General features: G+C 34.7%; 1 protein-coding gene across 1 annotated transcript in view; it reads right to left on the reverse strand.

The window, feature by feature from the left end:
* Positions 1 to 17,662, reverse strand: part of slc4a2b (solute carrier family 4 member 2b) — a 46,230-nt gene extending 28,568 nt beyond the window's left edge. The window contains exons 1-3 of the mRNA XM_082183652.1: positions 17,608 to 17,662; positions 7,756 to 7,814; positions 5 to 187 (exon numbers count right to left, since the gene is read on the reverse strand). Coding sequence (XP_082039778.1) covers positions 5 to 64 — 60 coding nt within the window. The 5' untranslated portion in view covers positions 65 to 187; positions 7,756 to 7,814; positions 17,608 to 17,662. The remainder of the gene's footprint in view (positions 1 to 4; positions 188 to 7,755; positions 7,815 to 17,607) is intronic.
* Between the last annotated feature and the right edge of the window lie 108 nt (positions 17,663 to 17,770).

Here is a 17,770-nt window from a genome sequence, read left to right on the forward strand (position 1 = left end):
TTACGTTGTGAACGAATGACGCCACTGCATTGGTGAGTTCATCTGAAGACACGGGGTCACTCATGGTCGACGTCAGGAGACTGGGGTGATGCAGCACAGGAGACGCTGAACAACACTTAGATCTGCAGAGGCTTTAGCCTTTCTCTTTCTCACTGAGACTCAAGCAGGAGTTTATAGGCAGCATAACCTGTGGACAGTTTGAAATGTTAAATAACTTGTTAGTTGCACATTATTATATATATGTTACAATGGTGTGTTTAAAACAATAGTATGCTCCTCCATTTATGGCATAACATTACAATCCCCTTCATATCCAAGGACTGATAACAACCAGATTAAAAAGCTGCTACTGTAAGGACACGCAGATAAGAGACTCACGCTTGAAATAAATAACCATAAAATATTGGATGTGACTGCAATAGTAGATTAAGATTTGTTCAACTATCATTCATTTAACTGAACGCCATAAAAAAAAAAAAAAAAAAAAAAAAATTATAGAATTAAATAATTTTCTGTAAAATCTCGCTTATCGGGCTTATGCTACTCTGAATAATGCCTGAACTTCGTATTTTGAGCACTTCTTGCGTTGTTTTTTGCCTCTTCACGATGACTTGCTTAATTTAGTCCCAATTTGTAAGTCGCTTTGGACAAAAGCGTCTGCTAAATGACTAAATGTAAATGTAAAGATTACAACAGTCGTCTCAAGAGCTTGACTTAAGAAACACTTCGGGCTGAAGTCAAAACAAAAATGTCACACTTTACAATAAGGTTAACTTTCGCTAACTACATTACACTGATAAAACCAAACCCTTAATCTGTTCTTTCAGAGGAGTTTCACTGTCAACAAACAACAGGGAGTTGAAACGGTCAGTAATACCATAATAAGAGACAATTACACAGAATAGGAATTCTCTAATAGTCAATTTAGCCTACTAATAATAATAATACAGAATTTGAATAATCAAATGTAAAAATCAGTATTGTTTTTATAGTATGACTTAAATATAAAATTATTATTATTCAAGTTACTGAAGTTATTCAGAGAAGAGCAGTGAATGATTATCTTGTTTTCTTTTGTTGTTTAGTTAACATTGATTGACAGACAGCAGGAGGTTTATTAGGCTGCTGTCTCTTTAAGACCAAACGCACAGATCTAATATACTGACAATAATTCGATTACTTTCCCAACTGTTTATGTTTACTTAAGACATACGCAACTTTGGGCAAATACACACAAAAATATGTAAAAATATCCTTCTTGGCGAGTTTTCCCTTAAAACAAAGTAGCATCTTTGCTCATTCCCAGAACTCGCGCACAGAAAGCCGGCCGGGGAACCGCTCCTCTTTCACAGCTCAATACGCTTAACTCTTTATTTTTAGTATCGAGCACGTCCGGCAGGAGACTGTATATTATAACAGTCATGTTACATGATTTGACTGATTTGGATGTTATGTAGGAAGGGTGACAGCGCACCACTTTAAAGGAACTTACTAAAATTAAAATTCATAGTCAATAAATCATCTTTGAGAGGTGGTTCAGGGGCCCTACACAACTTACATACTTTGCATATGGGGAGGACCGGCACTGGTAGTTAACATGAACAATACTGCAAAGCAGCATTTATTAATCTTAATTTCAACATTTACTAATATATTTTTGACATCTGATCTGAACTTATCTTTAACACAGTATCTATTAACAGTTATTGCAACTAACTAATGAACAATGGTCCACTAAAATTAACAGGAAATGTATTTCGCTCTGTTAGTTTATGTTAGCTAATGTATTAACTAATGTTAAAGACCTTTGTAAATTATAACAAACAAAATATATTACCTTTAATACTTCCAATTAACCATCGATTTTCAATAGAAAGACAACTTTTTCTTTTTTTTAAAAGCATTCTTTTTAATTGCTAATGTGGACACCCTTTAATTAGTCCTGTGTGGAAGTATCCTTTACTTTGATGCAGAAGTCTGTGCAAAAATACAATTGTTTCAATTGAGTTGAGGTTTGACCACTAACTGGAACTTCAAGGACGTCGGCATTCGTTTCTCAAGTCTTGCCTTTGTTGATTCATTAACGTGCTTCCTTTCACTGAAAGCAATAATTGTGTTTTAATCCACACTCTCTGGCAAAAGGAGGTTGTGTGGCAAAACTTCTTGATATGTGGAGCACTTTACCCTTTTATCGGCCCTGATTCGGTTCCTGTTAAAAAGAAACATCCTAAGTTGTGGTCTTGCATCAAATATGTAAAAGTTCAGCGACAATCTTATCAGACCATAAGAAATCCTTCCATATGGTTTTAAAAGACGGTGTATATTCCAACCCCCAAAAATAATAATGCACATTTTTTTCATTAGAAAAATTTCATAAACATAATCTGATCAAAAAAAAAGATTGTTAATAAGAAAGTAATCAGAGAATAAGGCAATGCAACCTCAAATAACTTGACCATGTTTAAAGAGACACATGACCTAGAGAAGGACCAAAACTATGGACTATAAACACCAAGTTCAATGCGCCCTTGCATTGCATAAAAGTCGTTCTTGCATATAAATATGTTCTCTGTATTATCTTATATTCTTCTTGCAACACAGTTCTAAGAAACTGGATCACAATATCTTTAAGAGTTATCTAAATATAGAGCTCACTTTATTGTAATGTTGCAATGTCTCATTAGATGCTAAATTTAGATATAGGCTGTTCCTCAGTACAGTTACATCAACTTTGTTGGAAGGTTTTCAACAAAGCTTTTCCGGACCAGTTGAATTCATATAAACTGCATGATTCAACTGCTCTGTGAGTGGCACATTGATCAACATTTCTAAGCTTTCTAAAAAGAAATAAAAAATGTCTAACTTTGCTCAGTTGACTGAGCAAAGTTATGAAACTTACCCCCGGTTTCACAGACAAGGCTTAAGCCTCAAGCTGTTTTACCTGAAAGCAACTTCTTAAAATATATCAGTGCCATTGTTTTGCCTCAAGATGCACACCAGTAATGTTTTTATTTTCTTTAAGGCCTGTTCATAAAAGCTACTTAAGTGCCCTAATTGAACTAAGGCCTAATCTAGGCTTAATCTAAGCCCTGTCTGTGAAACCGGGCCTTTGATATGTATATTTTGATATTTTACAGAGAAAATTTATTTACTGGGGGGGAAAAAAGATTGTCCTTTGATTCATAAGCAAGGTCACTGCACTGTATAAAAAAAGTTGAAAATTAGACTTTGCTAATTGCTTAACTTATTTTGATTAGTCAGATTAATGTAATTTAAGTTGCAATGACTTAAACATCCAAGTTGATTGTACTTAAAAGGTAGCAACTTTTTTTTAAAGTGTTGTTTTTGAACAAAGTGCCTATTTTCAAGTAGCTAGAGGTCAGAAATTATGATGCTAAACGAACAAATGTAAACTGGTTTATAATAATGAGAAAAAGTGTAACAATAATAGTGACAAAAATGTCACAAATTATGCGAGCTTGCAAGTGTCTCTAAGTATCCTGATAGCAAACAACCTAATAATCATTTAAGCACATTTGATATTAAAAGATGGAGTTTACACATTTGAGATCAGAAACTTCATCTTATTCTAAATAAATCCCCCCCAAAAAAAAAAAAAAAAGTTAACAGTGAAGTATGTACATTTTTGGGCCTCTAGCGACACTATTAATGACTGTTTTCAAACTGGTTTCCTGAACAAGTATTCTAACATTTTGAAAATTGCACTAAAGTTTCTTTGTTCCAAAAAGGAAGTGTTTTTAAAACAGGAAGTATCTATGATCGCACAATGAAAGATGATAAGAGAATCCATTCTATGCTCTTTGGCTCACATTTTTGATTTTGTTGATCAAAAACAACATCTAATGCTCAAGTTGGTTCAACCAGGTGTGCATCTGCACATAGTGTATCAGTCTCTATTAAATGGTGTGCACATGCCACGTTTGCATTGAAAATGACATGGATGTTTTTTTTCTACAACTAAAAAACTAGTTAATGACTGAGGTCAACTTTGTAACCACTTCAACAACTGAGAAGCAGATACCCACAAATGTCTTATCCACTTTAACTGGTGTGCATATTTTGCTTCTAGCAACGCCAAATTATGTTATCGTCTACTACACTTAACCATGTACCTTGAATGTGAACCCAAAACAGGATTAGCTCTTGGGTGCCATGGACTAACTTGGAAAGAATAAAGAAAGTGAGGTAAATGACACGTATGCAATTCAATCCACTGTACGAGTAACTTGTAGGTTTTCTAATCTAACTTAAAGATATCCCACTAACTTCCACTGGAATCCCTGTACGGTTCTAAACAGAGAGCTAAGGATCATGCATCATTCCCAGTTTGGAAAATCCTTTTGCTTTTGTGAAAGGCAAACAGGCTTACTGGATTATTTTCAAGAATGTCCATAAAATATAATTTCAGACAAAGCAAAGACTGCCAATAAAGATGCCATTCTGCAAATAGACTTTCAATCACAATGTGGAAACCTCACCGTAAAAATATAAAACGCTCAATGACTGAGTAGGTCAGCAAATATAGAATTTCTAGTTTACTAGTGACCAATGGCTCGTCCACATGAAAGACATGTTTGTCAGTTGAATTTAAACCTCATACAGAAAAATGTTGAAAAATTGGTTTGGATCAAGAATTATATGGTGCCGCCTTAAAGATCTGGGCTGGTAACTGAAAGGTTGCAGGTTCAAAGCTCCAAACAAGTCCCTGTAATAATGTCAAAACACATCTGGGAAAAATATTGGATAAATCAAGCCTAAAACTAATTTCCAAAATTGTAAAAATGTATTACAACAATAAAACAAACAAAAGAAAATGTGAATAAGATGCACTTATAATTGAAGTCTATGGGACTGTTTTATGGATTTTTTTAAAGTTGTTTTACCAAAGTACAAGTATAAATGATTAACTCAATAAGTCACAAGTTCATATTAATAGCCAATCAGATGTTTCTAATTGTGCAGTGATTTGCAATTTTTATTCAAAGACGCTTTGTTGCGTTCAAAAACAGCTAAACGAAACGCAGCCAACTGGAAAAATGCTGAAATGTTTTTAAAGGTTGAGCAATTTTTTTGCGTGATGCAGCAGATTCAAGTTATTTGGCCAAAGACGTTCATCTGAAAGTCAACATCAATAACAACTAGAGCTGCACGATTCTGGATAAATTGAGAATCATGATTTTTTGGGTTTCAAACAGAGATCACGATTCTCCCACGATTCTGAACAGACAAACTACACACAATGACAATTTACTAGGGGTTCTGACAAAATGTTAATTGCTTTAATCTATTTAAAGCGTTTAATTAATAAAAAAATAAAAATAAAATAAAAATCGGGAAAAAAAGTCTCATGAATGTATTTTTCGCTATTTTTAACAGTCACTTGTCGCCACCTACTGGTGTAACGATGAAATTGACACAATCGTTATTTGGAGCGTCAAGTAGAGCCCGACCGATATATCGGCGGGCCGATATTAGGCATTTTCCAAACTATCGGTATCGGCATTTATAATGGCCGATAAATGAATATTTAAAAAAACTTTAAAAAGCGGACGAAACACCCTTCAACCATGTTATGAGTGTTGGCGCTGCATAGTTTGTCCACCAGAGGGCACTATACAAGGAAGATCGCTAACATCAATGAGCTTGGAAATCACAACGAACTTATTCTGCCTAAATAAAGTAATGATTACTGTATTTATAACTAGCATATCTGTAGTTCCAGTCTCTGCATTGTAAAATGTAAGTTAGGCATGCGAGGAGTGAACATTTAGACATAGAGAAAAAGTATCAAACATAGCCTGTGCATAAAAGTTAGCTTTTCTTTTACACGTGTGTGAAATCCAAGTGTGCGTTGCTGACTTCGTTTAGCCGCAGCATTAACGAGTCACATAATGTATTTAGTGCATCACTAAGTAGTAGATTTTAGAAGGCAGGCAGCAAATGATGATTAAAAATGGTTTGTTGTAGCTTGATGGAATAGATGGACAGAATTAAAAGAGGGATAAGCAAGTTGACATTGTAATTATAAGGTAGCTTATAACATGACATTTGGCAAACGCTTTTATCAAAAGCGACTTACATTGCATTTCAAGGTACACATTTACAATCTTATCAGTTTGTCACACACACACACACACAATTACGTAATTGATTTATTACTGTCAATATTAATAATAATAGTTGACTTTTTTGTTCAAAGGACTTTAAGTTTCATATCTTAAGTTTGTATTTTTATACATTATATTTCAGAACTTTAATATATTCTGTTCTGTTGTGACAATAAAACAAACAAGTTTATTTTTAAACTGCATTATCATATTATTTTAGTAAGGCTGAGGACTCTTAAATAACGACAAATAACTAATGTTAGGAAAATCTGTTCATGTTTTGTTACGCGTTTCTGGATTTTTTAATATATATATATATATATATATATATATATATATATATATATATATATATATATCGCCCGATATATCGGAATATCGGATTTTTAAATCACCAAATATTTGTATCGGTATCGGCCTTAAAAATCCTTAATCGGTCGGGCTCTAGCGTCAAGTTACTTTCAAAAGGTATTTTGAACGCTTACATAGACATCAGTGTTTATATCCAAACTATAAACTTATCTCAGTACTTGAATATAATTTGAATATTTGTAAGACGGAAAAAACGATAGTGTGGAAAAAACAATACTTGTGAAGCTGCTTCATACCTATAACATGACAAACTGCTCTCTCTGGATCAACGGCAGCGCCAACACAGATATGAATGGTCCGTTGTGATTTTGTCCAAGGTTTAATAGACATGAACAAATCATTGTCATTTAGGAATGAGATCGTGAAGGTGTTTGAATTGAGATTGTGATCTTTTAACGATTCATCATGCAGCTCTAATAACAACTATTAGACGACTAACGACTAGTCAACTCGACCCAACACAATGATTTACAATTATTCCTCTAGCAAAAGGTTTTACACAAGCAACTTGATAATTGATATTTGATACAGTTGCACTATCTGTATTAAGTACTATCATCTACAAAACTATACATTTGGGCAACAATCATAAAAGATCTTTTTCATTTCTGTATATGAAACTTATTAAACACACTATGGTGCTGAACACTAGAGATGCTCATTGCTGTCATGTTTTAATGACTTTATCAAACTCACAAGACACGCCACACAGCCTCTGGGCTGAACGCACACAGGCCATTTCTCTAGATCATTAACCAATTAGATTCAAAAGTTACTTAAGTGGAAAAACAAAAGTACATCGTATATAATGATGACTAGGCAATATCAGCAAAACAGTGGACTTTTCACTGTTGACTTGTGATCCGTCATGATGTGCTGACTTTTGAATTTCACTTCTAGATGCAAAGTTAGAAATTAATCATCTGGTACATTGAATCTAAAACAGTTCATTTAGAAAAGTTGTATTAATAAAAAAATAAATAACAATAACTTTACGTATATATGTACTCACCAATTTAAAGTGATAAAAAGTAATACAATTTGAAGGTAAACTAGTATTTACCAAAACGCATCCATTTTTAGATATTCTTAGAAAAAAATATATACAGAAAAACATCTAAAACAAAATTCTGTTTGATTAATTAAAATTATAGAATGACCAACAACTGTTAAAATAGCAACTTTAGTTCACTACACAAAAATAGTCTGACTTTAAAGAAGCTTGATGCAAATCCATTGAAACTCAAAAACATACCTCAAAGTGCTTACTGCAGAGAAGCCGCCGCTGACATCTTAGTGTAAAGCCAACAGCCACTGTGTACAGAACGCCAGAGAGAGAGACACACACAGTCAGAGAGCTGAGCGAGAACTTATAAAGCACTGCAGCCTTGCCTTCACACACTCAAACTCTAGTCCTGATGGGTCAAACGCTTCCTCTGCTGGATTAGGTTTCCTCCCCTAAACCTCTGATAGCCTGCCATGTGACCGCTGCTCAACAGTGAGTCAACTGTGACACACACACACACCCATATCCCCACATATACAGTACACTCTCACACACCTCATACCCATCTGGGTTTTAAATGATTAATAAAGCAGTAAACAGTAAATCTCTCATGTAAGGAATTGTTCACCATGACAAGGACACTTGTTAGACAACAATATCTTGTCATCGCCTTAGGAGGAGTAAACAACACTGTATAATATGACCAAAAAATTATAATTTAGTATTTACCAATGGTTGGTTTCACCAAAAGATGTTGTTGAAACAAAAAAGTATATTCATGAATAAAATTTAATAGAGATGTTGAATTGAATCTTAACCTGAGTGACATTATTATTGATAAGGCATTAAGGATTTAGTTTTATTATAAGCATGATGACCAAAAAATGTTTTTGCAATTTTTTTTTATTGTTTTGTTGCTTTTTAACACAATAATGACTAATAATCATTACATAACAATTATAAACATATGCATTATGTTTACATTATGATGCTGATTTATTATTATTAAAAATAACATTTATAATCACAATATATTCATATAATTATTAATATAAACATAAATAACAATAATGCAATAATAATAATAATAATATTGTGTTATTTATGCAAATTTGTCAAAAATCTCAAATGTATTTAAAGGTAAAAAAAAAAAAAAAAACACACTCAAAGCTACATCTATGGACCAGAATATTAAAAATTAATATTGAGCCAGTAAGAAGCCACCTAAGAATCACCCATAACACCCTCAAATAAATAGAGAAATAAAGTGTCCCAGGCCCTCCTATAGAGTGATTTTTACATCTCCTTCAATAAACTGTGCAACTGTAGAACTAAATATCAGTGGATTCATGGGCACATGTGTACAATACAAAACACTGAACTTGCCTAATACCTTAAAGTCAAGCACTGAAGTTGCCATATATGTCTGCAAGTATTTGTTTGAACCAACAGCCAAGTGTGTGTGTGAGTGTGTGTGTGAGTGTACCAGCATGAGTATGTGTCAGTGGGAGTCACATGGGCCACAGAGAATTAAAACTTTAGTCTGCTTCAAAGCTTGGGTTTTCCTCAATCCCCAAAAAAAACTTCAGGATAGAAGAACTTGGATTGGTAAGTGAACTTTATGGAGTGTACGTTTCAAATCCAAACCACCAAAGCCCGTGCCAATTTTACAAGTGTGCACAAGACAAGACCACACAAAAATGAGAATTCCTCACTGATTCTGATGGATGCGACTCCCTCATGATTGGAATAGTCTGCTAACAAAGGGTTTCCAAGCTGTGTCGTCATAAAGGTTAGGCTACGTCATTTAAATAGGTTTGTCATACCATAAGAATGACAAACAGAAGGGTCTCCAATCTGTAACTCCCACGATATAGGGTGAGGCTAGATACCGAGGAATCTGTTAACAACTAATGGTCAACGGTCCATCTGACTAATCTCTACTACAGTTCAAACAAGTTAATCAAAGTTGTCCAAAAATTGGACTTTAAATTGTCTTTTAAATTGTACAGTACGAACATACAACTATTGAACGTACAACTAAAAACCTGGGGATGCACCAATATTAAAATGTCTGATAGCCAATAATAATTTGCATGCTATGGACATTAAAATATATTAAAATCAATCATTTCAATATAGGCATCACAACACTGTATTGCAGAGTATGACAAATGGATATTTAGATTAACATTGTTATTATATATATTTTTTTTTTCACTTTATCTTTGCCATTATCTAACGCTCACTTAATCTAAAAGTAAAAAGTTAATTATCTAAAAAAACAATTATAAAAAAGTAATGATTTGTACAGCAAAAATCTGATAACAGATATGCAGAAGTGATTTTTAATTGTTTTATTTAAACTTTGACAAATGAATAACTAAATGATCATTAGACTACAACAAAAATGTATATATATTATTATTTATAATAATAATGTAAATAACAACAATTATTGTTTTTATTATTATTACTGTTGTTTTTATTTATTTATATAATTATTAGGGCTGTAAAATCGATTAATCGCATCTAACATAAAAGTCTGTGTTTATATTATATGCGTGTATATTTTAGATTTAAATGTATTATATATATATATTTCTGTGTGTGTCTGTGTGTGTGTGTATGTATTTACATATATATACATATATATATATATACATATATATATATATGCGCGTGTATATATAATAATTCTGTGTGTATATAACTATACACACAAACACTAGTTATATATACACTAGTTATATAGTTATATATATATATATATATATACACATACACACACACATACACACACATTATGTAAACACTGACTTTTATGTTAGATGCTACAGTCAAGTCATCTCAAGTCAAGTTCAAGTTTAACTTTTGAACTAAAAAACTAGGGATACACTGATATAAAAATTCTGGCTAATATGCCAAATATGTGTCAAAATAATTAATTTATTTATTTTACTTAAAATAAAAATCAATACTTTTCAATCAGGCAGGGCATGCCTAATCTCAGACAGACCAATGAAAAACCAGCAGTGGCAATCTGATTGGATGGCTGCTATACTTTCCAGGACTCAGGGCACATGGGATTTCATCGGTCCTCAGGGAGTCTGTTTACAAGTTCCCAGGCCGCTACAATTAGCACCTCCGAGGAATTACTAGCCACTGGATGTGCCAAAGTTTGTGAGGTTTGTGGTTACTATGAAAAATACTGATGAATGGGACAACATAAAAAGAAAGCAAGTGTTATATGATATATTCAGGGCTTTAGTATTTGAATATGCTAATTCCATCACATGCATTGGATACTTAGGCAAATTATAATAAGACACTTTACTAGCAAGCAAACATGATACGTTTAAAAATTTAAAATAAATAAAAATGATTTCCTTTTCCTTTAATCCGGAAAATATATTTAATATTTAATATCGGGCTTATGCTACTCTGAATGAACTTTGTATTTTGAGCACTTCTTGCGTTGTTTTTGCCTCTTCACGATGCCTTGCTTAATTTAGACTTAATTTGTAAGTCGCTTTGGACAAAAGCGTCTGCTAAATGACTAAATGTAAATGTTTACGGACACCAGCCAGTGAGGTTCAGTTAGGTTGGGATGGACATCTATGATGCCAAACGGTCATTTTACGACTTCTTTAGATTTTCAAGTTTGGTCTTGACTTGCATATCTGGGCTGCACATGTTACATATTTTCCTAACAACAATCTACGTTTGACACATCAATCTTTAGTCAACACATTTAAAGCTCTGGAAGTAACAAGAAGCCCACGATTCAGCAAGAAAAAGTGAGTAAAAAACCTGCTGAAAACAGCACATAGTTTTCCTGTCACATTAACTTTTCGTTGTCAGCAACTGCTCTGGTCATGATAAACAGGGAAGTAAGTTCAAGCAAATGCAGGAGAGTGTCAAAACATTGGGAAATGAAGAGAATCTATTGCCTAACCAGGCAGCGGCACGCATAATGAAAAGATTGCAGCGGCAAAACATGATCACATCAAAATGCACATGCCTCTCGAAGACGACAGCATCCAAAACTCCAGATTACGGAAGAATATTACTGCATTTCTCAATGCTGGTTATTAAACAATATATTAAAACAAATCAAGTGAGTTCCCTCCTACAGTCCAGTGCCAGTCACGGTTCGCAGTGCTCCGTAAACAGATTTCACAGCGACCTGGTACTTGGCTAGACTTGTCTTTGGCACAACAGTGTAAAGTTCTACATTGGGAATGTTTGAGAAACATCTCCATAGCCACAAACCGACAAACCACTAACACTGGGAAAGTGGATTAAAATGTAACAAACAAAGAGATTATGGAAAATGCATGAATTCAACTGGGTTTCGCTACTTGAGATAGCCTAGAAAATAGATTCACGCTCGATGAGCTATAGCAAAAACAACGACCTGAAGCCACTGTTTTGGCACAAACACTATGTAAACTTGCAACAGATTTTACAGTGCGTGGCCCAGCCATAATCAAAACCTCACAAACATCTGGGTTAGATGCTCTGTGAGTGGTTACGTTTGCTAAGCTGTTTCCCGAGGGTTCGGTTTTCAATTACATGGAACATGACATTTAAATTGTGTAATTCCTCAAAATTAGCCTTATCATTAGTTTAAAGGCCCACTGAAGTGGAAACACACCTTGAAACACGCAGCCTTATTCAATGTGTTGATGTAATTTCCACTGAAACAGGAAGATGGGGCGGGACATATCGAACAGCTCCTCCCCTTTTTAAAAAATAGCCAATAGCGTTTCGTTTCTATCACAGCTCGGCCAGAGCCGTTGAGCTCGGTAAAGCCGAAGTTTCCTCCTAATCTCTAACCGTTTCTCCTCCTAATCTCCTTGTGTCGCAAATATAGCATTCTGTGCAGAATTCAAACAGGTTCGGTATGTTTTCTGGTCTGCGCCGACTCACACATCTGATCCTCTCTATGCATTTGCCCAATTTGTCATGACACCGGCAGCATCCCCCCCGCATTTTCTTGTTTGGGAAAGAAAATTAGTGCTGACACCCCCTTTAAACGAGTGTCGTTCTCACTTAACTAAATGCTGCTAAGTGATAGAGATTGCAGAAAATCGTTGAAACTTGTGTGTACGCGCGCATATGTAAAAATGTTAAGAGACACATGGATTTACGCCGGTATTTCAGTTCTACTCAGCCAAAAAAGACTGATCAGGATGAAGAAGGGACAGCCAAAGAAAAGCAGACCGCCACAAAGCGAAAGGAGTTAGTAAAATCTGACTATGCGGTTTCATGGACAAAGGAATTTCCGTGGCTGGAACATGACGAGGTAAACGACACAATGTTCTGCTGGGTGTGTCGTCAATTCCCCACAATTTCTCACTCGATGAGTGCTTTAGTCACTGGAACAGAAATAGACATTTGTTCCAATGTCCATACAAGTTCATAGAAATTTCAGTTAGAACCAAATGCATGTTGTATTGATGATTGTAATTTGATTATTTTATATATATATACGATCATTGATATTTGAGTTTTGAAATTATTAGATGTTTCGACTCCTATACGATTTTCTACTTTATTTTTTAATTTTTTTGTGTTTCTCTCCAAAATCTGAAGAGTGCCTGAAGGGCTATCAGGGATTTGGACATTTTGTGAGCCCTGCAAGTGACAAAAACACAACAGAGAAGTAGCGATGTCTTTATGAACAAATCATTTTTCATGAACCCGACTGATCTGGTTCAACTTACCTACTCAACCCAGTTGAAGAGGCTAACACCTTACCTGAAGAAAAGATTATTAATAAAAATGATTATTATTTTCATCACAAAAAGCTATATTTTCATGATGCTTTCATGTCATTTTTTAATCTAGTAGGCGTCAGTGCCAGTTCATTGTAATTTAATAAAAAAACAGCATGGAAATCAGTCAACACATGTTCTTCTTTTCTGTTTCATGGAAGAAAAAAAACGTGAGGGTGAGTAAAGGATGACAAAATTAAAAATTTTAGGTGAACGATTCCTTTAGCACCTTTTTTCCTTCTTCACCTTCAATTCCTTTTTTTTTGTTCCGGACCAAACAAACCAAGCGAACCGAACTACAAGTGTGAACACACTCTAAATCTAAACCAAAGCCACTTGAAGGAAAGCCAAAAAAAAAAAAGTGTAACGCCTGCTAATGCTGCAGAACGCAGGGAAAGAGACAAGAGGCCGTTTTTTAACGGATGTCAATGGAGGAGAGGCTTCACTACGCTGAATAAACCGCTTTTGAGAGGAAATAGTTTGACAGCATATCAGCTAATTTTGTAAAACATGTTTGCTCTTAAGCATTCGTTTTGGATTGATCTATTTAAAAAAATTCTGTTTTATAAGAGAAGTCACGAACAATTGCGTGACAGGTATGATTCGGTTTAAAGCATCTATGGCATCTGCAAACAGTGATTGACTGTCACACAACTCAACAAGATTTAAATGACCATTAGTTATCAATGCACATGTGATCCAAGTTAGGAGAAGAGGCTTCACTACGCTTTTTCCAATGAGCCACGGATCCCCGTATCGCCCAACAATAAGACCATCTCTGTCTGAAATGTCGACCCAGGACGATAGGACTGTGAAACTTTGGGGTTGTTGATTGACGGGACGCGTTCTACTCCATCTGTGTGTTTTGATAATCAGTCTGAATCCGATCCACACACAGTCTTTGTTGCTTTTTTTTTTTAATGAAACTTACCTACATTCAAGTATTGAAAAAAAAAAAAGAATGCATAAAGCTATAGTTTTTTTTTTTTTTTTTAAGCATAGGCTCTGTTCTTTCTTTTGATTTATTGTATGTTCAGATATTCATATAACAAAATATTCTTTTACATAAAATTTTGGTGAAAATGATTAAAAATGCTGGTGCTGGCAACCTTTTTTAAAAACGCTGCACTGTAAAAAATTATTGCTGTGGTTATTTATCATAACTTAAAATTCAACATTAGAATAAGAAGAAATAATGCGTTGTTTCAACTTTAAAAAGTATGTGTTCATGCTTGACTTAAAATATTAAGTTCAGTTAACTTTAGTTTAGTTTAGTATTTAAGTTATCTCAACAAATTTTAAATTGTTATAACTAATTGCCGCCACATTTTTTACAGTGTGGTGGGGAAAGAGTTAATCGATTATTACTTTCGGTAACACTTTAGTTTAGGGTCCAATTCTCACTATTAAGTAGTTGCTTATTAGCAGCATGCATATTATTAGGATATTGGCTGTTTATTAAAGCCCATATTAATGCCTTATTCTGTATAACCATATTCTACATCACTTAATCCTATACCCAATACCTAAAACTTAACAACTACCTTATTTTATTGAAGTACAATAAAAGAGTTTATGAAGCAAAAGTCGTAGTAAATAGTTAAAAGTGATAATTGGACCCTAAACTAAAGTGTGACCTTACTTTCAGGCCTACATGATTTTACAGCTTCATAAAACAGATGGAAGTGCTGCGCTACAAAAAAACGTGTTTACGAATGATTCCTGATGTGCAAGACAGAAACTACAGGAGCACAGGTGAAATTCAAACAGCGGTGCGCTAAGATCATTTAATTATCACTTCAAGACTAAACAGCCCTGGGACAACTGTTTAAAGGGTAAAGGAGTTTTCTCTGCACACCGTCAGCAGGGGTTTCACAGACTCAGGTTACCAACACACAAAAGCTCCGTCTGAGTTTCTCACACTCTTTGTGTTTAACTTGGAGCAGACAATCACATCTTTGTAATATGACAGCAGTGAACAAACCCAACAAAGCAAGTTCTGACCAGAGGAACACTGTCATTCATACCTTCAGTCACACCAAAACCAACAATCACAATGAAATATCGAACCAGCTCACGACAATGCGAGTACAATAACACATATCCTGGGAAACACAGTACTGTAAAAACCATATAGGAGCCCCTGGTCAAGTGTTAAGTCACGCTACCTGAGGAGGACCTATTCGCAAAAGAGCCATGTAAGATTTGGTATACGTGAGAACAACGGTCTTACAAATATTTTTCAGGTGATTAGCGTCACCAGCTGGGCACACAATTACAAAAACGCAAAACAGAACTTTTGAAAATAACCTTGACCCTGCAGAAGAATAGCAGCCGATGTGTGTTTTTTTTTAAACGTAATCCAGAAGGGCTAAAGAAACCAGTTTCCAGCTGATCTGCTCTGGAATGCTAGCAGGAAGAAAGCTCATTTCATTTTATCATTACTAGTATTTTTTTTTTTTTACATATTAGAGTCTAGAGTTTGTAAAACCAACCAGCATTTCAGATGAAAAACAGATTCAATAAAGAAAGAATTGCGTCTTCCTCTAAAAATGTTGACCTGTTTAAAGAAAAATAAATAAATTAGAGGTTCAAAATTCACAGATGACATTCCATCCTTATTGCACTACGGATTTTGAAATATTGTTCATGCTCTAGTAAGCACAGATAAAGAAAGTAGTACAAAGATGGGGCTTGGCAGTATGACGATAAATATAGGCTAGTTACCACAACAATATAAAATGTCTATCGTTGGAGAATTTAGTGATATTGTGAATTCAAATTTCTCATATTGAGAAGAAATAAGAATTTGGTCATGTCACCCATCCCTAGAAAGATATTTCTTTCTTCGCTCTACGCTGCTGTAATTAATCTGCACCAATTTACTGGCCTCGGGCATTATGCGTTAATCACACTGCAAAAACAAAGGCAAATTTGCACATTTAAAGCTTGCAAATACTGGTTCGACCAAGTCATTGCTTTGTTCCTCTAAGAAATCTGACTCCTTGATGGTTTTACAATACTGATCTGCCCTAAATCCAGCTGACCCACGGTAACAAGCACAAACCAACCACAGCAGCTTAAAGCTTCAAGGTTTATAAACAAATGATTGTGCCATTCTTCTGACTTAAAATTGACTACAAATTTTCTACCTATTGCTTAAATGAATTTCTACTATGTGTGTGTCAAAAAAAAAGAATATATACACATATCAAACCATAGTAGGCTATATATGTAAATATATAAAAAATATGACAAAGTTGAACCATAGACAGACAGATAGATAGATGGATATAGATAGACACATAGTCAAGAAAGATGGATAGACAGATAGAACAATAGATAGAATGACAGACAGGTAGATATATATAGAGAGAGATAGATAGATAGATAGATAGATAGATAGATAGATAGATAGATAGATAGATAGATAGATAGATAGATAGATAGATAGATAGATATTCAAGAAAGATGGATAGATAGATAGATAGATAGATAGATAGATAGATAGATAGATAGATAGATAGATAGATAGATATAATGACAGACAGACAGACACATAGTCAAGAAAGATGGATAGACAGATAAAACAATAGATAGAATGATAGACAGGTAGATAGATAGATATATAGATAGATAGATATTCAAGATAGATAGATAGATAGATAGATAGATAGATAGATAGATAGACAGACAGTCACATAGTCAAGAAAGATAGACAGATAGATAAACACAGTCAAGAAAGATGGATAGATAGATAAAATGACAGACAGATAGAGTCAGTATGTTTTGTTTTACAGCTAAATATAGATATAAATATACTTTTCCAGACTATATATAAACGGTGTTTGTACTCAACTGTACTATATTTAAATGTGAAGTCACTGGACGACTTGGCGGCTTTAGTTCCTTTTCAGCGGTGTTTCAGTAACTGAATATTTTCCCCGTGGATGTCACGTGGCAGTGTGGGGTTTTCATGCGTATGTCTGTTCACTCGCGTTTGACAGCAGTCCAGCGACGACGACTCACAGAAACGAGCACACGATACGGAAGCAGACGGTTTGGTCATTAGAGGACACCGTTATCTCAGCCCATGTTCATTTAAGATTTCCCGGTTAAAAGTTATTTTACATGAGAGCTAGCGCAGGCTAACTGTTCACCCGCGCCGACTCGCGTGCACGCGAACCGGTCAGAAAACCACTTTTCATGCGCCCGGACACTTTAAACGTGGGAAATGTGAGCGGAATCCCTGATGTTTCTCATAGTCTGCTCATATATAAGTGTATAAAACACCAAACATGTGTGAAATGTGTCTTACCTCAACCGAACCGATCTCCCCTTAGCGTTCACGGATGAACCACATCTCATCTGATGCGCGCGCGCGCCTGCGTGTCGTACATATTTCAGCTGGGGATCTCCTTCCCTTTTCACAATTTTTTTTTTTTTTTTTTTTTTTTTTAATTCAACAGGCTTTTATTTAC

The sequence above is a fragment of the Leuciscus leuciscus genome (assembly GCF_965113295.1).
Source record: "Leuciscus leuciscus genome assembly, chromosome: 11".
NCBI classification, from domain to species: Eukaryota; Metazoa; Chordata; class Actinopteri; order Cypriniformes; family Leuciscidae; genus Leuciscus; species Leuciscus leuciscus.